The sequence below is a fragment of the Brachionichthys hirsutus genome, unplaced genomic scaffold, assembly GCF_040956055.1.
Source record: "Brachionichthys hirsutus isolate HB-005 unplaced genomic scaffold, CSIRO-AGI_Bhir_v1 contig_424, whole genome shotgun sequence".
In the NCBI taxonomy this organism is placed as follows: Eukaryota; Metazoa; Chordata; class Actinopteri; order Lophiiformes; family Brachionichthyidae; genus Brachionichthys; species Brachionichthys hirsutus.
In genome coordinates, this window is record NW_027180347.1 from 104,065 (window position 1) to 128,891 (window position 24,827).

Here is a 24,827-nt window from a genome sequence, read left to right on the forward strand (position 1 = left end):
TGGATTAAAAAGAACTAGTACTGAACCGCTTCTAGTTCTCTATCCCAAATAACAGAATGCTGTGACAGCTTAGTAACTATTTAAAATCCACACTAAATGTTCAATCACATTAAGCAGCACGGCAGGAATAAATGCACTTTAGTAAATACTTACAGAAATGGGGAGTTAGGATTTAATACACATAGAAAATAATAATAACTATTTACCTTGAGTGAATTGGAATGCAGCCCACTTCCTGAGCTTGTGGGATGGATGTGAGTGACTGTTAGAAAACTCCCGCTGTAGAAAATAAAGCGCCTTGAAAGTGAGTTGCAGCGCTCAGGTGGAGCTGCGTGGACTGTCGCTGCGTGGACTGTCGCTGCGTGGGCTGTCGCTGCGTGTGGCGGGTTAACTCCGCTGTCATCAGTCTGGACAGACCGCCTCCCTCTCCTTGCGGGATTTCTTGCGCCACAGCCGCTAAAGCATCACTTGGGCACGTTTTATCCTCAACTTGACTGCGCTTCGAGTGTGCCGCCCCCAAACACGCCTCTCCAAAAGGCTGGACTCAACTCAACAGTCCATGGCAAGACCTTTGCGCGCGCGCGTTCAGTATAATAAAAGCGCAATCTCTTTTCTTGCAATATTCATAGCAATTCTGTGGATGTCAGCAAAAACAGACAATAGTTTAGTGTAAAATAAGTTAATGGTGAATGAATTGCACTTTCAAAAGAGTAAAACTTTAGGCATAAGTCCTACAGTTCATCCTCAGAGCAGTAAGATGCACATGAAGGATATCGACCGACTGATGCTCTGGCTTTGAAGGAACAAACAAAAACAAAAACATTGATTTTAATCGGATCTATCTCCTCTGTGGAGCCGAGCAGCAAACGTGGCCACATTCTCCCCAGTCTAACTGTTCACAGATGATCCCTTAGAGAGATTTAAACACAAACCAACTCCCTGTTAATTCCAATTCCTGAACTCGTCACCGTTTCCCCTCCCGCTGCAACACAGTGCAAATTCCATACTGGAAACAAGCAGGTTTTGTCTTTTGTCATCTGGTCCTTTTCACTGGTAACTGCAGGCACATCTGGAAACATAACTTAGCTATTCATCGGGCATCTGTGTTTGCCCCCCCGTGCAGACTTTCTTTCCACTGACGGAGACAGAATCATTTGTATTTTACAAACATAATAAACTGAACGCCAGCCAAGACAGCCTTGTACCACCAGTGATTTTGCTGCTTGCATGATTAATCGCCTTGTTGCCATGACTCCCTGATGTTTTCATGCTTTTTTTGGGGGGGGGGGTGGCCCGAAGTCCTTCCTCATCAGGTGATTCAGGGTCTGAATAGATCAGCTCTGATCACAGTATCTAAAAAAAATCAAAACATACTTGATAAACAGGCAGACAGACAAACAGACACGCACACACCTACACACACACACACACACACATATACATACATACACTGAGGACCCACCACACTCTGAGCATCATGTACCCAGGGATTACTGTCTTCTCTCTGGGTCAGTAGCAGAGGCCTTGGCCACACTTCCAGCAGCGGCCCTCTCTCTGCGGTCCAGCTCGACCCCCACCCCCTTTACTCCAAAGCTGAAATAGCAATATGCTCGTTTTGCCCACAGCTCCCAGAAGGGCAGCCCCACACTAATTTTTCTGCTATAGAATTAATGTTGCACCACATTTAGACGTGTGTGTGTGTAAAGGAGAGGAAAAGAATGCATGGGTGTCTCTGCTTGGCACTTTAGAGAGTGAGAGGTCAGGCAGCCAAGGAGTGACAGGGTGCACGTGTGTGCGCACATGTCTTCATAATATAAATAAATGAGTCATGAAAAAAAGGTAATTATTTTAAACACCCAAAATAATTTTATAGGCTTAGACTCTGAAATGACTTCAGGTGGGGCTGAAGTATTCTCAGACTGGCTCTAAGAGGACATCTCTGACCCCACCTATAAAAATGAAATTGTTTGGATAAGGAAATATTTAGCAAAAGCTCAGGGATTTCCATAATTTACAGTGTGGTAATTTAGGTCAAGTCATCTGTAACAGACGAGACCTTCTCTGATTAATGTTTATTACAATTTGTGCCAGTAAATATATACTATTTCTGCCTGTGGTAAAGCAATATAAATTATTTCATGGTTGCATTTATTGTGTTAGCAGCTGCATATCACCTCTTTTGTGTCTTCCACTTTCTGCTCTACTGTCTCCCTTAATATTTTACATTTTTCCTTTCTCTCACATCAGACCTTGTCTCTGGGACTGTCTGGCATTTGCACAAAAAGCTTCCTTCTACTCTCTTGCACATATTCACCTTCTACTCTTATCCTGCGCCCCCCCCCCCCTGCCTTTTTCTAGCTCATCCACACAGTCACTCATAGACCACGGGTCCAGGGGTCCAGATGCTCCATACCTCCTCCACACAGCATGTGAGAAATCTCCTGAACCCAGCACAATGCATCAGCCCCAGCAGACCCCCCCAACCTCTACAACAGGACTACAGCCTCTGGGCCTGACAGCAAGCCACACAAACACGCTCAAAGAACACTTGTTATCTGGTGCATTGCTCCCTAATGGCTGTGGTTGAGCCGAATTGAGGTCAGAACATTGGAACTGTGTCCGTGTGAAAATGGGAGTAAAGAGCATCAAGGTCATTTGGCAGACGTTCTACATCATTGCTTGTGTGGCATTATCAGCAGTGTTCAGCAGACGGCTGCCTTAGATATCCACCTCAAGCCTGTTTCACTTGGTCTGTCTGCCTCTACCCCCCGGTGGTGAAGGGATGCCAATGCATCCGTCATCACTGAACACAAAGATGGTTTGTGATTGTTCACAGACAGAGTATGTTGCTGCTTTGGATCTGTTATCCATTCCTCTAGAGTCATATAGGAGCACCATAATAATCAATAAGAGGAACAAATCTGAAAATAAGATGAGCATATAAGAATGGGGCAGCACAGAGGCTAACGCTGTTGCCTCACAGAGAGAAGGTCACAGGTTCAAATCCAGCTTGGGACCTTTCTGTGAGGCGCTTGTTTTGTTCTATTATTCATGTATTTTTTTCTTTATGATATTATTTGAACATATTTAATCAGGTAATTTTTTTTCATGTGTTCATACATTTTAGAATGATTTGCTAAACATATACAGACAATATACTTTTAATTAAACATTTAATTTGTGAAATGGCAGTTATTTTCGACGCAAAGGTGCATAAACGTGCACTTGCTACATGTTTCGACTGACCACCAGGTGTCAGTATTTGACTTTTAGTCATTGTGCATCTTTTTTGAAGATCATGCTGGAGAAGATGAAAAAAAAAAGTTGTACCACAATTTCAACTCTTTGTAATATTTTGTATCAGTTTTAGAAGACTCAAACATAAAAAAAAATTTTTTGTTATTTTGAAGACACTGGGAGCTGGTTTATAGGTCTTCTCTGTGTTTGATGTCTCACGTTTGTTTTTGTCGTGCAATCCAGTTAAATCCAAGAAGCTTCACATTAATGCCAAATGCAGTAACATGATATTTCAATTAACATTTTTTTGCCATCAAATCCGATACTAATACTTTTTTAAGTTCATGTTTGGGTTGCATTGTGTTTGTTCAGAATATTATATCATAAGAATTACATAAGACTACAGTGCATCAGAACAAACAGGTCAGTGTGCTCTGCACCGGTATGAACACCAATGTCTCTGTTGGCTTCCTGACTGCAAGTATGAAAGGGAGTTTAGAATAAAGGAGAGCCCATCTGATTATGCAGTGCTTTCCCAGCACTGTGCTTTTGAAAGGACATTGATTTTGGCCCAAATCTCGTGGCTGCAGGATGTCGCTCATCTGGCATCTTTGCTAGGCACTGCAAGGACACAAATGTGCGGCCGTCCGAAACAAGACTGCAGTAGGAAAACACAGAAATAGAACCAACTTCACCTCAGTTTATGTCCTCAGATTTAACGAGAAGGGTCACATCTAGTCTGTCTCAGGATTAGACATACTGTATTCTGATCTGAGGAGCCGTTGTGGTGGAGGAGGTCACAGCCAGAGTCTGGCATGTTGGATCAACAGCATGTTATTACGTTTAAAGTCGCATATGAGGTAACTGTAGACTATACACCTTTATGACTGAAAACCAGTCTCTGTCCTTGGAATATGAAATGGAATATCCAAGGTATGCTGGATACGGTTTATTTATTTTTTACTAGACCATGTGAGGAGCTTATTTTGCAAAGGAAAAGTCACTAGACGAGAAAAGTGACGATAACATAAACCACTGAATTAAGACTGAAGTGATGTGTCATTTCATTGTATGAACCATTAACAAAGTCTTAGGGAGAACGTATTAATTTAACCATGAAATCATGTGAGAAATGGAACACCTCCCAGCGGGTTCTGGTGCCATTATCACAAATAAATGCACCGAAATAGACAACTGGGGCACCACAAATGATTAGTGTACCTGAAAATACTTTTTTTTTTTACTCCATGTTTGAAGTAAAAGCATCCAACTCCAACAGAAAAGAGTGCAACATCACGGCCTGCAATTCACTCTGTTGCCCTGAGAGATTTATGCTAGCAAAAGGTTTTTAACATCATGCACATGCCAACATTTGAGGAGATCCCAAAACATGCTTCTAGCAGCTGTCATTTTCATTTACCGGTAAATATTCTGTGGATGTTTCCGTGCAGCTTTTTTTTTAACGATATGTCCAAAAATAGTTGTTATTATAATGATGATTAAAATGACGATGTATATCTGATGCAATTTCCACTACACGCAGTTCAAATGTAAAGATTGCACACGGAACTACGTAAGCGTCACCTGGTGTTTCCTTTCCTGTTGTTCAGGTAAACATCATTATCTGACAAATCTGACAATTTCCACTCAAGGTCCATTTACTGACATTAACCCTCGTTTGATCTTCAGCCAAATGTAAGTGTTGGAATTTCCATATATTTGCACATTTTAAACAAATTAAGGATTCATTTAACAGATTGGTCTGAAGCTGTTAAAGCAAGAAAGTGGACCTTAAGATGGGATTGTATCAAGATGTTTTCAAGGTCAAAATCAATTTTACAATGTACAACTGAGCAAACTCTTTCTCCTGAGGAGTTTTCTCCTGTGGCAAAGGACTCCAAAGTAAGCCAGTGGGTGGGCAGGCAGGAATTGAAACCATTTTGCTAAGGTAATTTGTCATTTTTGTGCAGGTACAGTAATGACAATGATCTTCAAGCCTTTAGCAGCTGAAAATACAAGCAATGGTGAAAGAGAGAATTTAGTTTGGCAAAGAGTGAACTCTGTTGAGGGTCTCATTGAATCTTTCCTGCCAAGACAAGCACACGCATGCAGTAAAACGCGACGCATGCTGGAACTCTCCACCTCTGGAAACCCATCTACAGTCATTTTCAGCTAAGCTGTTTATGCTTGGCTAATTAAGTGAATCATTCTTCCATCAAGAACAGTAAAGTTTTTCTGTACTGGTATTTAACAATGGTCCAAATATGGAGTTGTTCCTTTCCAAAAATTATTTTTTCCAAAATACAATCTTACTTTTAAAGGCCTCGAATGTGACTTTCAAATGTCTGCCAATCATCCGTTTGGCTCTGGGTCTTTACTCAGAGAAAATCATTTGGATTTATACCTGGCAAAGTGCATTAGAGAAATGTGCAGTTCACATGTTATTCTTGCTTGTTTACTAATCTGTCTAATAATGAACCACTAATAAATTGTCAATTGCACACATGAAGCTTTGATGCAGGCTCACCTAGAAGCATATTCTAGGTAAATTCGTATTTGTCTCAACTGCTTACAAAGCCCCTCTGCCTCCATCAACTTCTAAACAAAATATTTAAGGTGCAAAGCCAGAAATTATTGGCTTTTTAAAATGGTTGTTCCTTGCCCACTGTTTGGATTTAATCTGTGTGCTTGGTGGCGACATAGCCCTCTTGTTCTGTTTCTAGCATTCCACTGAGCTCAGCGAGTCTCCCTCTGAGGTCAATGGTTTCATTGGAGAGAATAAAAACCAGGGTTCCCTGAAAGCAGCAGTCGTCTGCTCGTTTGTGTCGACATGGACAGATGGGGCCAATGTCAATCTTCTTTTTATTAGGATTCAGCTGTGTCCCCAGGATGTTTTCTCTCCTCCCTCTCAGCCTTTGATATACAGGATGTGAGGTTTTGCAAAAGGCATTGTTTTAACTGAAAGCAAAAACTGAGAATCAAATGGATGGATTAATACTTTGTAATCAATATCAGATATGATGACATCAGACATCAGCACAGACACTGGACATGGTACAATCGGGCTGTTTTGGCCGTAGGCAACAGATGGATTCAGCTCCATCCATCCATTGTCTTCCACTTTTCCAATTTGCGGCTCACTGGAGTTGCTTGCTATGGGTGAGAGGCGGGGTCACCTTGGACGTGTTGCCAGCCCATCGCGGTGCCACACACATTGACCTAAATTGCATATTGTGGAGGTGGGAGGAAACCGGAGAACCCGGAGAAAACCCACGTGGGCACGGTTAGAACATACAAACTCCACACAGATAGGAATCGAACCCAAACCTTCTTGCTGTAAGGTGACAGCAATAATCACTACACCACTGTACCACCGGATTGAGCACCAAATATAACAAAAACACATTTAAAATACATGATAGTTTTTTTTTTTTATAAATACAAAAAAAAAACATTGTAAAAATAGCTTGTTGTTAATACCAATTAAATACAATCAGTGCAGAAAACCCATTGTTTTTTGTTGCTTTTGTCACCAATATGCTGATGATCTGCCTTCCTTAGTGTTAGAATTTACTGATTTAATAATGAATTCTAATTCCAAATGTTGAAGCATTCATTTGTTAATATATTGCTAATGCTTCATTCAAAAGTACTCACTTACATTCAGGTAAATCTCCTTTAACATTGTATAAATTGACATGCAACTGAACATATTCAGTACCTTTTAATCATTTAGATATATTTACAAATCTTTAACAAAACATTAAAAAATGACTATCAATTAAATATTGTTCGCATATAAAATGAATAACTTACAGTATACTTGTTTTAACATAGACAAGATATGATGATTATGTACATGTAAAAACAAACTACATCAATGATCACAACATATTAACAATGTATTTGTGTAATATGTAAATATACTGGAATATAATTCAAACACGCTGCATACTATTCTAATTATAAATGTGATATGTGGGTCATATCATTGCATGTGCTCTCTTTAGCATACATTTGACATGAAATATGAATGAAACTTGTGAGATGCTTTGAGGTATGAAACACCTGTGATGGAAAACCACCTAATCAGGTGCATATTAACACTGAAAATACACTGCATAAAGGCTGAAGCAAACATTTGTGAATAATGACAGCGACTGCACCGGCTGCAACAACGTTTGCTAGGTTGCTGCAGAACACAAATAGAAACCATTGCGCACCAGTTGAAGTTCGTTGTGAACCTACGGCGGCTACAAAGCTGATGCCACCAGTGTGGGTTTTACCCTGTGAGGTGAAATGCCTTGATCTTTACATCACAGCAGTCCTTTGAAGGTAAGAGCACACAACATGGAGGTGTGATGCCCACAGCAGCAAAGTGAGCAGCTCTGAGGCAGCTATGATGATGTCATGTCCTTAAATTACCACGCTGTCAACAGTAAATTAATATAGTGACGACAGAATCGTATGTAGCACCACGTACAGTGTAAACTGTGTTGGAGGAACCCACTCTACACATAAATTATCCTGCATCAGTCACGATAGTAATAGCAATTTTGATACAATTATCATTAATTTACAATTTATGTACAAGTCATCAATGCTAACTTGTCTGCTAAGTTCAAATGTCTGTCTTTAAATAAGCCCATATATACAAAATAGTGTGATCCACGACTGCTGTGCAAATCTTTAGGGGATTAAAACAATGTCTCTGTGGTGCTGCAGGTTTTCATCATGCATCGAGTGGAAACCTGTGTTTATTTGAACCAGTGCAGGTAGTTTGTCTTGAGAGCAGGAAAGCACATGTTATTGCTGCAGGAGCCGCCATAGCTGGGAGGGCAGGCGGAACAGGGCACGCCTACTTTGTAGGGAGCCTCCCCAATCCAGTTACCCCTGGAAGACAGCATCAAAATGACTTCAAATAAAATTCGACCTGTTTCCTGTCCAGTAAAGCCTAATATGAAGAAGATTCTACAACAGAAGATGTTGAATTTAAAATATATTTCTTGTTGCAATTTACAAACAATAGCACCCTTATGTATGCCGAGTCGTCCTTCTGGATCTCACAAAGAACTCACATGATCTGCAGATCACATTTGACCAGTTTTATATCTGAATATCATCACCATCATCAGAAGATCACGTTCTTAGCTGCATGTGCTTTGCAGGCTCATGAGCAACCAGATTGCAGCATTCATATCACAGATGATATGAGGTGTAACTAGAAATAAGAGATGCAGTCAAAAGTGCACATTTTCTAAAGGTAAAATAGGTCAGAGTCTTGAGTCTCTTATGCTTTAAATGTTTCTCAAACGAGTGGGATTAAAGAACTGAGGTCACAAGTCAGTCACGAGTCCAAGGGAGATTTGTTTCTTGGAATTTATTTGGAATCTGTGATTCTGTTTCTTGGGTGTCCGGGACTTTGGTAACGTAGTACAGCCTTGTAATTGGGGCTATCTGAATCACCCAGCGTCATGGGTGGTATCGCATAACTCAGCATAAAACAGGGTGGCCAATGTGGAGATTAATCCCGCTGTCACCACATCATTAAGAGGTTAATGGGTTCATTAGGACTAACAGGCCTCCTCACAGCATGTAAATTAAACTATATAAGAAGGGTCAAATCAAACTGCACAGTCAGCTGTCAGGTGTACTTACTTAGGTGAGTAGTTGCAAACTAAATACGTCGCCCTCTTCCACACTGAACCCCACACGTTCATGTTATAGCACGTGTGAACAGCACAGCCTACTTTGTTGGTTGTTGCCCACGCCATCTGCAGAAAAGACAGAGCAGCAGCCAATTAATAGCACTGTCAGAACATTTCAACAACGGTGATATGATTGGGACTTTAGCTTGTGTACCTGTGTATAATGGGTACACATGGGTCCATAGCATCTCAGGGGACATCGAGGGTTGCAGTCACGGGGGTATGGAAAAGAGTAATCTTTGGCCTCATCATACCATGGCTTCACCAGCTGGAGAATGGATCGATAGCTGTGAACAGAAGACAAACGTGCTCAGTCGACTACACTAGTTTGACCACAGGTGCATTCAGGGTGGTGCAGAATGTAGCATCACAATGTAGCATTTGTGGAATCCAGTTATTTCCCTGTTTGTGTGGACTCCTCTTTCCTGCAAAAGTAATTCCAATCTATTACTCGCTACCAACGTTTTAGACCGTTTGTGAATGTCATTGTTTGATTGTTGCTTTTGTCAAAGTTGTTTATGGTGTTGTTTATGGTGTGAAGAGCTGTTCCCTCAGATCAAATTACCGAGAAGCAACATGATGCTCTGAAGTAAAACTGTCTCAAAACCACATTCGCTGCTGGCAAACATCCAGGATTTGAACAAGGCCATCGTGAAGATGCGCCAGAGCTGCAGAGTCTGCAGCCGAACGCCATCTATTTGAATAATTAACAGTGACAGAATTCTCAGGATTGGGTTCACTTTGGCAATGTTTGTGTGCAAGATTCCAAACAGACTCTGCACAGCAAAATGCTGAGTTGCCATGGAAAAGGAACAAAGTTCAGAGGGACATTGGTGTAATAGAATCAAGGTGTTTTAGTCCCCCTGACGTATGACATGAATTAGTGGTAACAAAACATGAACATAATGTTTCCAACACTGGTCTAATTCAGGATTTAAATGTGGGTTCAATTGTTAGGTTGCATCATGGAAAATGTATTTTGAAAAACTCCAATCATCTGTCCACACCATTAGTTTTCAGAATATTTCACAGTTACACTTGTTGAGGATCTGAACTCTGCCAAGAGAATTCCAATTAACCGATTCCGTTTGACAACATAGAAAGGTGGATAAACGTTTGACTAATTCCGAGTGTTAGAAAATAGCATATTAACATAATGTGAACTCGACTCGCTGCTGCTTCTCAATAAAATCTAAAAGTGTAAAACTCATAAAGATGCTCTGTGTTTCCAAATGGAAAGTCAAGACCCACTAAAGGGATGAGACTTTAACTTTTGTTTATTTAAAGGTTGCAGGCGCATTCCTCAACCAGTCACTGGGTCACAGTGCAAAAACTTTTAGGAGAAAGAAGAAGGGGGCTGCTGCAAGGCAACGACCATGACCGTGGAGAGAGCGTCATCCCTGAGAGGAACAACAGATGTTGGGAGGGGAGGGGAGTCAAAGGTCACTCACCGTCCTGTCCTGACGGAGAGGTTTTGACCCAGGAACCTAAGGAGGCTCGGTGGGCCGTGCTCCCACTGGCAGGCATGAGCCCAGTCCTCGGCTGTCCTGGCGAGAGTGTCATCCCACACCTAAACACACAGAGACACGGTGGAAACACGGAAACCCATTACCTGATGGAAAAGAACAAAGCCAAACCTTCACTCAGTGGTGAAACGTGAGATAAGAGTCGGCGTTTTCTGAGCACATAGTGTTGCTACAGGTGTCACCATGGCAATCAACAAACGTTATCCAGAAAATCAGTGACATCAGCAGACATTTCATTTCACAGTGTCTCACTTCACTGGATAAACTGGTGGTTTGATGGCCGCAATCTTTTTTTTCTTTGGATTACGTCGTTCTACTGTAGTTCCGTAAACAGAGAAGACTCCTTCACTCCATCGTATTACCGGCGGGAATAAGGCGCTGATGATTTGGAATGGGATTATTCCAGCTGAATTGCTAATTTCTTAAAGGCCTTTGAAAAAAACATTCACGAATATGATACAGCTTTATGCTGTACAAGTTGTATTTTATATATATATATATATATATTTGATTTTACAGTTAAATGTACAACATGAAAGCCAGAAAGGTTTGGAGTACAAATCCTGACAATATGTTATCAGCTCTCACAGCCGCTTTGCTCTGAGGCATTACACTGCCAGCGGGCTCCTGGCACCACACATGACCCCTCTTCTGTTAGAAGTGACTACTCTGGTGGTCGACTGCTTTGCAATCTGCTTAACATCAGAAGGTGCCGTGAAACATAAAGTCAGTTTTTACTCTCGCTCCTCAATATTTTTATTTTCAGATTAAATCTTATCATCTCTGACCATTTATTTGATACATGCAGTCTGGCAGAACATACACAAGACAACAAAAAAACATAAAACTATTTGGAAACAGAATAATATCCACTCTGTGAAAGATTAATGAACTTTAAATGAACATTTGACTTACCATGTATTCCATATTGGACGATGGGGGGAACACCTTCCCCCTAACTTTGTTATGATAATCAAGGATGGCGAGCATGTCGTTCTGACTGATGTAACGCTTCCTCCTGATCTTTGACGTCGTCGCGGCTTCCGTCCCGTCGCTGCGCGCTGCGCCAACGTTGGTGACATTGGACGTGGATGCAGCAGGAACGCTCGTTGCCAGTGCACTTGCTCCGCAAGATATGCACAGAAGCAATAGGTCTATAGTGAATAACTGAGGTTTCATTTTTGCTTCGAGGAAACAGCAGACAGACGACCCCCCCGTGTGTTGGAATGATCTGGGGAGGTGGGGGGTAAAGCGCATAAAGACTCATATTGTTGCCGCTCTGCGCACAAGCAGATGCATTTAAACCAAGCGTCAAACCTCCGAATTGAAACAGTTACGCACGCTCCTACCTTTTCCTTTCCTGGCGTCGTGGTGCCTGCTGCCAAGGCTTAATCACCCCTGAAGCCTCTGTGATGAAATGGAGAGACGGAGGTGCTGCAACAGATTATGCGCTTTGCAAACTTTGTGGGTACTTGGGGAGAAGTCTGACTTTGCGCGTTTTATATGTTGCAGCGGACGCTGCAGGAAGTGCGCCTGCCTCCACGCCTCCGTGTCACCTGAAGCGCAGCATCGTTTTGGAGACAGTTTGCGCTCTCTGAACCCTCATCCTATCCAGCCTTTCCTCATCATGACATCTGCTTCAGGTTAGTGCGACATTTGATTAAAGCACAACAATAGATGCATATTAGATTAGAATGATGTATCATGCATACTGAGGGTGAAAAAAATTATGTTAACATGCAGGATGAAGTTTGAGCTAATATTTGTCATTTGATTTTAATTGCACGCAGGTGAGGTCTGGTCCAACACAAATGAATGAAAAGTGTTTATGAGCTTGACAATCAAGCTGTCGCATCAGTTCCATATCCAGAAGGTGATTGGTCAACGGTCAACATCCACATGAACTCGTGAGTGGGAAGAAGTTTTCTCAGTCAAATGATTGTGTGAGAGAGTCCATTTGTTCCATCAGTATTCATTACACTATAAAGATTACACTTGTTCAGTGTGTGGCTCCAGCTGTGAGGTTTGTTAGAGCACACGAAGAGCCAAGACAAAAAAAAAAAAAAGCCTCTACAGGTCATCATTTTCATTGACAGCTGGTGAACAAATTCAAGAAACGTGACGCAGGAGCAATCCCCCCCCTTTCCCTCTCTCTCTCTCCCTCTTTCTCTACTCCTCTCTTGTTGCTGACAACTGGTGCCTTCCCCACGAACTCTTCTTGGAAGTGATGGACCTTTCATGGATTGGAATCATTGGAAGAGATCACTCTGGAGCAGCGCAGCGCAAAGATATTTTCCTCTGTTTCACTCCGTCCACAATTCAGCTCCTACTTTCCACTGCAGCTCTTCCTCAACGTACAGAAATTCACAGATGGAATGCAGTCAGAGCCAGACGATAAATTATGAGGGATTATTCCTAGACTTTATCCAGTGATCTGCTGAAAACCAGAATGCTTAAGCACAGCTGACACAGCAGAGGAAAAGCTGATGAGACACAATGAGAACGCAAAGGGTCTTGAGCATCAGGCATCTCGGAGTGACCTTACAGAAAAAGAAGAGCTATGCATAAAAAAAGGCTTTTCATTTCCACACAATAATTGCTCAAAACCTGTATTAATTTAATCCGTTAAATATATTTTGAGATGTGATGTGATTTTGTGATTTCTGCTGTTTTCTGTTATGACATGTGCTTATTTTGACTCATCCTCTCATCTGCTATCAATAGTGAAGTTACTCTGCTGCCAAAAAAATAAATAAAAAGAGGCTGCCAGCCGCAGATTGTGATCACGCAGCACTGAATCCTATATGTAGGTTTATGACCACTTTAAAACCCATATTACAGTATTATATTAACATACACCTGCTTCAGTTGTTTCTAACCCTCTTGTGCATTTATTCATTGGTGTCCATGACGATGAAAAAGACTGTAACACAGTTAAAAGTTTGGTCTCATTGTAGAATAGCTAGATTTAAGACTGGATGATAATGCACTTTCACCATATATTTCTCTCCCCTGACTACACACACACACACACTCCTTCTTGTGCTGTCTCCACAAGGACCAGATGATGTTTTCTCAGTCTCAGAGTGCTGGGCCTTGTTTGCGCACTGAACTCAGTGCCTTCGAAAGAGGTCGAGGCATTATTAGCATATTATCACAGACGTAATTAGGACATTATTGGAGGCACATGTTGTTCTGAGAGCCCTTGGGTCTGTTTTGGAAAAGTGTTCTTTGTCAGACAGAGCTTTTATTTACCTACAATACAATGTTCCAAGTTCCCCCCCCCCCCATGCTTTGCCCCTCTGCAAGGCCCCTCAAAGCCCAGCATAGATGCCAGTATAGCAGGGAGAATGAGGTGCAGCGGTGAGTAAGAGGGAATGCAAAAAGAGGAACGGCAAATCATAGACAGACTCGACAAATGTTACATTTGTTATAGTTCTAGGTCCATTCAATCAAGGCACAAATATCAAAAGCAGAAATATATAAAATGGAGTTGTCATGATAAATATTGTGCAAATTTGTGCAATAAATGTGCAAAAAAAGATTTAAGAAAATAGATTTAATTGGAATCATTTTGACCCTGCTCTAAGGTTTAGCCTAGTGACCTGGATAATGTAATCAGAAAGCCTTTGGAAATGGACGGCTTGCTCTGCCCGTTATTTAAGCAATTGCGCCTTTAAATTTTACCTTCAGAGATATGCTAGGTCTTCCCATTGTTGCCTGTTTTTATGCTAAGCTACATTTCCTGATTTCTGGTCAGAGCTTCATGTTTCCCTACAGCCTGTTATAACATTGCTAGTTAATTGTCCTCAGGCAGATCTGCGGTGGTGTCATGAGTTGGACTTTTATTTGCACGGTGGGTAAAAAGAAATGGTAACATTTCAAGGGTGGTCTACATTGGTGAGAAGTAGCGTTTCCAACTTCAAGCTGTCCAGATGACTTTCTTCCTCACATAGCTGTTGCACATTGTATCAATGGAATATGTAATTACATAGCAAAGTGTATTTCACACTGTCTGCTAACTTACAACAGGGTGAGGACTTGATGAAAGCAAAAGCAGGGTGAGAAAGCTTCGACCCTGTGTCCTCGCCAGAGGTTCAAATGTGGATTATTACTCCCGCCTTTTCCAAAGAGTAACAAGCCCAGTAATTTAGTCAATAAATATCTGAGTGCTCTGATCAAACAAGGCACTTACCCTTTGATTCAAAATTAAATTCCTGCTGTGTTTACATTGTATATACACTGATAAATCAATGAGCTATTTTTTTAGGATCTGGCCAGTAACATACCTCAGTCACAGGAAGGAAAAGACCATGAAGACACCATAAAGAGTAAAATGCTAATGACAGCAAGAGCTATTCAGCAGATATGAATCTTAACTCTTAATGAAGCGATCAATATGATAAAAAAAATGATAAAAGGGAAGAGACATAAGGTTAAAAAAAATGTTCAAGTGTCTCGACAAACATTGCGTCAGCAGAACATACAAAATCAAATTCCCATTTTCCCGAAACACTGTTCAAAGTGTGGGAAAGACCTGAGGGATTATAGAGGTGGGAGACTTTTCTTCAGAAATAAGTTGTTCAGTTTGGGCATCTATTTTTGACATGCTACATTCCTTTGCCTCAAGATATTCTCACCCATCTATAAGACATTTACAACCATCTTTGATGCTTCAACCGTGTAAGACTGGACAGAGGCTGGGCTGTGGTTACACACAGATATTTCTCAAGAGGTTCAGATGTCAGCTGAGAGAGACACAGGCAAACATGAAAAATCCAGCAGGGCTTAAAGTTAGTGAAGAGATGTTTTATGATGTATCTTCATGGCAACCGGTGACAAAAATATCACTTGGGACTCAGGAGCAGGTTGCCAACATGAAAACAACCTATATGCTGGCTTCTCAAAAGCTGTCAGATATTTTTAGGACAGTGTGTATTTCCTTGCAAGATAAAGTCTTTTTATAGCAAGTAAGTTTGCAAAAATGACTTCTACTGCCAAATTCACCGGTAACAATAATGAGATGAGACACATGTCAGATGAATCTTAGTGCATACATTTGAAATAAAATTAACTTGACAACAGCTATTTTAGAATTGCTATCAGTATGTATTTATGATTCTAATGATAACTGAGCAATAAGCCCATGAAGCTTCTGGCTTTATGTGCATATACTCTTACTATAAAGTTCAATTTTATCATTGGTGAGTCGAGGCGGAGTGGGGGGGTAGGTGTGGGGGGGTCCTCCATTGTCCTGTCTGTTTTTGTTTTGTTTTGTTTTGTTTCCTGTTCATTATTGTTTGGTGGCACCTCAAACACGCTTTGTAACTGTGATTAAATAATGTGGGAGACAAGCTTAGAATGGGAAGGATTCCCATGTTCATGAGCTTGGATTTCAATGACAATCCTATTTATAAGTGAAAATTGGAAATTCCAATGTGATGCGAAAAATGGCAGAGGTAGGGTTCCAGTAATTCTGATTACTTAAATGCGGCATTGGACTAACCCTAACCCTTTCTTTGGCCCTGCCTTGACCAGTTGGCAGCAAAATAGATGGTTAGCAAGTACACTGGCTGTCTGAACCAGGCTGTGGCTGAGCAGGCCTGGAGGCAGTCTAAACAGTAGATGAGCAATAAGATGGACTTTGGCAAACAGGCCTTGTGGCAGGGAATCTCTTGGGAGGCCTGTCATTGACAGACGTAATGGTTGCACTAGACTGTTCAGAGGTTAAGTCATCTTAGCCTTCAAAATTCTAATCATACATCTATTTGTTGAAATGAAAATAGATTACAAAGTCTTATTTATCTCTGTTGCTGAGGTCAAATTGTATACTGATCTCTATTCAGAAACTATTACCTGTCATCAAAAGGTTAATGTGGATTAATGATTAGACTGGACATTTTCGCAATGATGAAAGCAATCTCCATCTCTTTGTGGTTGGTGTAAGACTTGATCCTTCCTTAATTTCAGCTTTTGTGCTGCTGGAAGGCACCAGCTGGGGCTGCGACATGCAGACTTTGCACCCAGAGTGCAGCGGTGGCATCTGGTGAACTGTACCATTCATCGTTAAAGAATATGCAAATTGTTATCTTGGATTATTTTTTGTCAGCTTTTCTCCTTGATCCTATTTGAGCCTATTCATTCACCTGAACACCCGAATAACACAAAACAAAGTACAATAATACAAATGTCACCATTATTGCATTCACGGTCGCTCCTTTCACCATTGGCACTGCTGTTGGCAGTGCCAATCGTGGCACTGACAGCGGTCAGTGATAAATATCATATCATAAAATAAACTTAGGCTGTTCATAGAAACAGGCTTCTTTAGCATTTATCTCACTTGAGTTTTGCTCAATGACGTCAAATGAATAATCAGCGGCCTGTCAGTGGCAGGTTCCTGCCAGGGCCGTATTTATGATGACATCAGTGTTTTCGTTGGAAGCACTTTATCAGAAAAGCCAGAGGTTTAATGCGTCCCATGATCCATGTAAGTGATGGATTTAAAGTTCAGATAAAGCAAAGTTTCATCGGGTTTCTTGGAATCTCCTTTGGGCCTCTTGTTTTTTGTAATCCTTATTGTGGGCACCATGCCCTGTCAAGGTTTTCCCAAGTGTTCTGAACACTGTAGTTTGGACCGCTCAAAGAATCTCGCGTTTTTGTTGAATTCCCAAATATTTTCTCTTTTGGAGACGAGTCTATTTGATCAGTCAGATTTATTGAAAATTAAAGTTCAGAGTTGTAATGCTGGCTTGAGACTATATACTCCCATGGTCTTCCAGGAGTCTGTCTGACTGTTTTGGTCTGAACAAGGTGACCTCAGAAGATTTGCTCTGCCCTTTTTGGGGCTGGAGCAGGTGGCATCCCTCAGAATAATTTACAGCTTGGTTTCTCTGGTTCAAGGCAAGAGAGGTCATGGTCCCTCCGGTTTAATCGTACCATGACCAGAGAAACATGGCTTCTATTTTTCTGTGATACCTGTGAGATAGTCGCCATGTATTTTGACACCATGAAATCAAGAAAAACAATCATCTCAACTCAAATATTTGCCCCTCTTGTACTGAAAACATACTGTGAAGTCACTGCAGAAGTCAGTATTCTCTACAGAGGCCGCTTGAGTTCATATTTTCATACAGAGCGAGGATAAGCTGCATTATTGCTTAGTTTTTCACTGTGGGCAGCACAGTGGCGCAGTGGTAAGCGCTGTTGCCTCACAGCCTTATTTCTGTGAGAAGATGAAAATGCTGGACCAAGCTCAAATCATCCTATGTGTGCACGTCTACATGCTTGACCCTTCCCCTGGCATGCCATCTGCGGTGTATGCAAATGAGCTCTCAGTTTCTAGAAAACAACACACTGTTACTTCATTTCCTACTGAGCCAGTCCAAGTCCTTGACCTATTTAATACAAGGGCAGCAAATAGCCATGTTTCTCTGTTGTTGTACCAAGCATCAAAATCAGATGAGGATGGAGAGGAATACTAAGCCAGATAATCACGAGGATGATCCAAAAGTCATTATTTTTCTCATCATTGTTGTCTAAACTGAAAACTGCTCTACAATTTAGCCGAGTAACTGATGTCCAGATGCGCTTAATATCTCAGTTTTTGCTTTTTAAGTTCTTGGCTTTGTGTTTGTGTGTTTTATCACTGTTCAGGCAAAGACCCAGACTTTACTAAGTACTTGATGTTTGATTTACTCCTACTTGTTGATGTAACTAAGCATATATTTATCCACCTTCTGAACCTATCATGATTTTAAGTCCACCAAGGATCGGCATTTGTGTACTCTTCATTTTCAGATATATTTTAGGACGTGTATGTCATCTGGATAACTTAAACTTACCTTAAAAAACATGAACTCTCCATCCACAAATAGTATTTTGTCTCTTGGTTATCAAATATATGGCGCTCTCACTGACTAGAAAGGACTCAGACCTCCGCCAATAACTCTGGCACAAGAACCTGAACATCAGGAAACACACAAGAGCCTTCAGCAAATTTTTGTCAGCATTGGTCCCCTCTGAAAGAAGAAATTGGCAAACTCAACATGCACAATAAGTTCACTCCACTTTGTGTCTCTGTGAGGAGATCATCAACTGTTACCATAGCATGCAGAGCGTAGCGCAATGATGACATTGGCTTTGTTCGGCTATGCCTCATGCCAAATTCGGAATCCCACCTAATTCCTTGATCCATGAAACCCCCTCCTAACATTTGGAATCACGTGTTTATCATCAGTAGTTCACGAGTTATCAATAATAACATGATTTTCCATAATAGTGGATCTGGTTCGATACTTGATTGACCTATTTTATTATCATTTATCATCATTGTATTGGCAAATCAACAAAAAAGAGGCCCCAATGTCATATCATATGACCTCCTCTATCTCTTGTTGGCAGAAGTAACGTTGTTGATGAGAGAACCGAGACTGAATCAAAGCAGTAAAGTTATGAGCCATAATATGAAAACAATCATTTTTAAAGAAGTTAAAGAATTCTACTGAGCTGGTGGTCATTTTCAGAGCATTTGTTAATAAAATCAACTCGTTTCATGTTACAAAATGATGAATTTTGATATAAAAAATATTTGTTAAGCTTTAAGGTAGTTTACTTTTTAAACATTGCACGTGTCACATGATATTTTATATGAAAATCGTGTTGTTTGTAACGTTGTGAGACTGTTGATGGGTGGACTTTTCTTCACCCTTCTGAAATGTTTAAATAGCATTCATAATCTAGCGAAAGCTGTGCGGCTTGTTGTGACAGAAATTGCTTGTTATCAACCAGGAAATTTGTCTGGGTCTAGCAAGGCCCTGGATTGATCAGCCCTGGGCCAAAACAAATCCAACCAGCTGCTGGATTTTTTTTTGCTCTGGTTTGTTGAGTAGTAGTGCATGAGATGTATCCCAGCATCCCCAAGCCAATGCATATTTCCTGTCCCTGTTTCCTGTTGAATATCAAATTGCTATCAAGACTCATCAAGAGATGATGCTTAAACACAAATGGTGTTCCCACAAGCTGCACGTGGTTACAATTGGTGCATGGTCTTTCCTTGTCTCAGTGTCTGTTCCTATTGCTTTTAACTTGATGTGCATCATCTGTGAATATAAAACCGAAATTATGACCACAAGAGGAACGAAAACAAAGAAAACCTATACTGTAAATACTTTCTTCTTCTTCTTCTTCCTCTTTCGGCGTGTCCCCGTCAGGGGTCGCCACAGCAAATCAACCCTCTAGTTTTACACCGGGTGCCATTCCTGCCACAGCCCTCTGCATCTATCCGGGCTTGGGACTGTCCCAAGGGAGGCACTACCCGTGCTGCCTCTGAGGCTGCATTATACTGTAGATCCTTTGCTTGAAACAAAAATAATTTGTAGTCCTTGAAACAGAGGTGTGGGTGCATTGAAAGACTTCCATGGGAGTAAATTCACAAACGCATGAAAATTCAGAGAACTCAAAGCCATGCTCGTTTTTCACTGCACTGACTCAAGCCATTTCTGTCATTTTACAAGCTGATATTTTTCCAGAAGGGACTAAAAAGAAGAAGAAGAAAAACTTATGGTGATTTCTTGGACAGATGTGAACCAGTGATTGTCTTTCCTTCCAGCCAAACGTCTACACAGATCACTGAGGAGACACGGCAGGAGCCTCATCCTGTGAGATTCATGTTACAGCTCATTTACATTGTGAAAATCTTACTTTATTTTGTAACTCTGCCTATATATATAAAGTATCCTATCTTAAATCTCAACCCTTAAAATGTATGTGTGTGTGAGAGAGAGAGAGAGCACTAATTATTCCAGGTGTTTGCGTTGAACTGATTGCTCCCTCTCAGTCATATTGCGGCTCGCTGGACCTGGAAGTCTGCCTTGAGTCGGAACACACGTGTAATAATGTTAGCAGAGGGCTACAACTGTCTTGCCTCTACCACCCCTACCTGGCATCCTAGGATTGGCACCATGCATTATTATTATTACTGCATGCACTGTGGGCAGGACATTAGCAGTGACCCTCTAAGGTATTTCTCAGTACTGCTGTAATGACAAACCTTTCTTTGCCCTCTGACCCACAGAGTTCAGTCCCCAGACACACACACAGAGTGATTCCAGATGGATGGAGTCCGTGGTCGGAAAGACGTCGCTGTCGGAGTGTCATCGCCACAATGTCAGGTTTCAATCACATTCTCGTGTTGGTCAAAATAGAGCCAGTGTCCAAGGATGGTTTTCATTTTTCACTGTGATGTCTTTGATTGATGCAAACCTGCAGACAAATTAATTACCTAAATCAGTCCCAGATGTTATATGTAAGAGACACTGTTTTTATTTTCCTCTCTCAAAGCTCTTTTGCCTCTGTGAAAGCCATTTCAATGAGCGGTGTAGTTTGGGCTTTAGGAAGGGTAGTGAGTCCGTGCTAAGCGAATGGTTTCATACCCAGTTGCATGTGTCATGTGCCAATAACAGTCTGTCAACTCGCCTCAAAATTCTTTCCAACAAGTGTGGATACGTTAATGGAAACCAACCCATCAATTAGGAAAAACGGGTGCACGCTTAATCGCTCTCCACTAAGGATACACTTCATCTGTCGCGACTGCAGTCGGCAGGAATAATATGTGATCCCACACATGGTGACCACTGGAAGTAACATATATAATATATAAAACACACTTAGTAACTTTACAACAACAAAATAATTGATTTGAGGCGGGGGGAGACACATGCCGAACGTCTTGAGTTATTGTAAAAAAAAAAAGAAAAAAAGGGAAAACTTAAAAAACAGCCTTGGCGGTCATTGTTCAGTCTGGCCGAGATGCTTCCTCTATCCCATTTTGTAATATTTGGCTGGAGAGGCTGTACGGAAAAGGCGGTCTTTTAAGGACACTGATGCAGGCGGTGTCAACGGCAGTGAGGATGCATATGCTCGACAAATTATGTAACATTACCTACTCTAAAAGTTCATCTGCGAGGTCGGTTGTCAGAATATCCTTTTTATTTTCGATGGCTTTACTTGATATAAGGTGAGACTCTGAGTCACCGAAAGTAGCCCAGCTGTTTTCTGATTCATGTGAATCAGAAAACAGCTGGGCTACTTCTCACTCCTGAGCAGGATGAACCGGCTAGATTGAGGAATATATTTGAGATAGAAAATTGAAAAGTGTTAGATGAGAAGATCAGTATGAGTCGCCAGGCTGTGCACCCGCTGGTTGCTGTAGCATAGGACTGAGTAAGCCCAGCTTAATTTTGAATACTGCACCATATTTACCCTTTTGACAATTGTGTCTTCTAACTATTGTAGATTTTTTTTTAACGAAGCAGTAGGGTGGTAGTGACGTAAAACACACTCACAGAACATACTATTAAGACCCCAAACAACATTCCCTTCTTGTCTGGTTTCTCTCAACCCAGGTTGGCCGTATCGAGGAGGCATTTTGAGCAGAAACTATTCACAAATGACAAAAAAAGATGGTTTACGCATGTTTTAGTTGGAATAACGAAGATGTGAATAACTTCTGTTGGGTTTGCTCAGTGATAGATGCTTTGGCTGTCTTTATGTTTCTGCGTCTGCTGCAGGGAGGCTAAACAGGATGAACGTCACAGGTGGGAAATCGAGTTCATTGCTCAGATTGCTGTAACGTTTCTCTCTGGGTTTTACATAATCAGCAAAACGGCCTCTGACGACGATCTGAATGGAAATCATCATTCAGTTCCTGTCATTTCCCCTGAATCACAATATTTTGGAAACTGCTACAGAAATTGTTTCCTCATGCTTAACAATTTCTGCTTGTTTAACTTGAATTATGTCAGTTGCAAGCGTGCCCATGGCTGGTTCTCTTCCCGAATCTCTGTGGATAACTGATGTACTTCTGCCAGTGTGACTGTAAACAGCCATTAGAGAGATGACGCAGCTTGGAAGAAAGGCTGATGTCGTAAATACATGCAGTTCACAGAGAGCTACACACAAAACAACTATTCAGAAAATATCAGAAAGATAGTTATATGTATGCATTCACATGCTTACTCTGGAGTTAGGGTTGGGTTTAGGGTCCATCCTATTGTAATGAATTTAAAATGTCACAAGCAGGAAAGATAAGATATTTTCGTTACATGAAGATAATTTTAGAGAATATGTTTTTCATTCTTTCATGTTTTTATAAAAATGTTATAACTTTTTTCATTTACTATCAGTGTACAGTAGCCTTAGCAGAGTGTTTGTAGCAAATGATCTAATACTGACTCACTCTCCAATGCAATCGCACATTGCATCACAATATACGCTGCCATTCGTCTCTCAATACACGGCGGTGAGGTGAGGCTTTGTGTGTTCCAGTTTAATTTGTTCAGTTTATAACTTCTTGAGCTACAAAATGTTCTGCTGCCAACTCTGCTGAGGCAACAGTTTGCAATCCAAGTAAAAAACAGAATTTAATGGTTATTCTGTCTGAGTTATTTAGAGTGTGTTTGCTATTTGTTTAAGCAGCGGAATCACAAACAATAAAAGCATTGTAGTGGGAATACCCATGGGATGGCAGCTACCACTGATCTAGATTAACTTCTACAGCTGGAAAATGGGTGAAGCCCATCAGCGCACCAACATCATCGAGGATAGAGAATGAGTTTACTGTGCAAATTCTCAGCCCTGTCTGCCTTTCGGAGCCAGTGATGCAAAATGAGAGGCAGGTGTGATGTTTGTCAGTGTGGCACCTTTTCACTACAAATGAGAACATGATGATGTTAACTTGACAGCTCTTTTCAGGCCAACGCATGGATCTAAGCTGTAATGATATATCGGCAAACCGTAACTGAATGTGCATCAGAATCAGCAGGATTCAGCCCAGATGAAGCCCCAGTGTAGTTTTAAGATAACCAAAGCTACCGAACGCTTTCTGCACAGTGAGTGTGTTTTCTTTCTAATTAGCAGATAAAGACACTCGCGTTTAATGAAGAAAGGGCGTTAAAAACTGCAGCAATGTTTTTGATACTATACCATAAAAAAATGTGAAAACAACTCATAGGAGGAATTTCACTGCACATTCATTGCTATCGTTTCCCTTGCCCTCTTAGAATCACAGTTAGCATTTTCCCCGGCTTTAACCCCAAGAGTGAGAAATCCAAGCAGTGGAAAAATGTCTCTCTCCACTTGGCTGGTGTTAATGGGTTCAGGCTACTCAGAGAAAACAGACGTCTCTAATCCTCCATGGATACGGCAGCGTCTATAAAACCGTCTCTCATTTAACGCCTTCCTTTGTAAGAATAAAATACAGCTGGGATCCACAGCCAAATGAGAAAGTTTAAAAGGCCACTTCATTTTCAGATGAGGCAGCATTTCTGCCTTTTTATTTATCAGTCAACAGAATTGACGTCATACATAAACAAAGGCTGAAGGAATATTAGCATCCAAATTTCCCCATTTCTTTTCCAAAGACATTCACTTTTGAAAGGTCACTGTTGTAATAAGAGAACTGGTTCAAAGGTTCTGTCCACCACACTTTGTCATTTTTTGGCCTTTTGGACCACAGAGGAAGAGTCCAGAAGCAAAAGAGTGAGGATAATAGTCATGTGACTAGACTTACAGTCTTTTGCAAGCTTTGTTTTCAAAGTTAAAGTACTGTACTGGACGCTTCCGCTTCTCTGATCCCCACCTTTCAAGCATCTATAAAGCAGGCAGACCTTTTAATCATTATGGGAAATGCATGTGAATATTTGCACGGTTCTGAACCAAGGTCACCAAGCACAATCAGCGTTCTCCAGTTGCCTTGCAGTGCTGTGAGACTCAGTGGATGTCTCACTTTGAAACAAGTGTTTCTCATTATGTCGAGTATTGAGCTTGGCAGGAAGCCCACGGAAATCCTGCCAATGCAAAATCTGCTTTCCAGCGCCTGTTTAGAATACCATATATAGTTTCACCTGTTACGCTGCTCAATTCTCAGAGCTAATCCACATAATCAACATGTTTTCAAGTGTTTCAAGTTTTCAGAACTTTGTTATTTTTGATATCATGTGTTTCATGCGTGTGTAGTTAAGGACAAGAGTCCTTTTTTTTTTGCCATTTAAATTTTTTTTTACTGATATTTCAGAATCATCTAAAAAGAACTGCAACAGCAGATTGCGCGTTCAAAAATACATTTGGTGTCATGAACCTGCAGCTTCACATTTATATGCACTGCTCCCAATGAATCTTCTTGTCTGGCAGCCATCTTAAAAATAGCGCGTTGGTTTCTAGAGGAGATGTGGAATTTGTGACACACTGATGAGAGTGTTCAAGCTCTGAAAGGTTGCAGACTGAAAAATGCCCACAACTGTCGAGGGTTTCAGGTCACACAGGTACAAATAACAGCAAAAATCAGATGTCGTCATCA

At 41.1% G+C, this 24,827-nt stretch overlaps 1 protein-coding gene across 1 annotated transcript; it reads right to left on the reverse strand.

The window, feature by feature from the left end:
- Positions 1–7,994: 7,994 nt before the first annotated feature.
- On the reverse strand, positions 7,995–11,650 carry LOC137913841 (peptidase inhibitor 15-A-like). Its single transcript, XM_068757475.1, has 5 exons — positions 11,387–11,650; positions 10,397–10,515; positions 9,100–9,232; positions 8,896–9,011; positions 7,995–8,130 (listed from the first exon to the last, which is right to left on the reverse strand). The coding sequence occupies exons 1-5, from the start codon at positions 11,648–11,650 to the stop codon at positions 7,995–7,997; spliced, it is 768 nt and encodes a 255-aa protein (XP_068613576.1).
- Positions 11,651–24,827: the final 13,177 nt, after the last annotated feature.

Bases quoted from the DNA above. Each gene is read 5' to 3' on its own strand.
- LOC137913841 (XM_068757475.1), bottom strand. From the start codon at position 11,650: ATGAAACCTCAGTTATTCACTATAGACCTATTGCTTCTGTGCATATCT. The intron at 9,233-10,396 runs GTGAGTGACCTT...TTCTGTTCACAG, and splicing joins CTCTCCGTCAGGACAGGACG to CTATCGATCCATTCTCCAGC. The intron at 9,012-9,099 runs GTACACAAGCTA...TCTTTTCTGCAG, and splicing joins TGTGTACCCATTATACACAG to ATGGCGTGGGCAACAACCAA.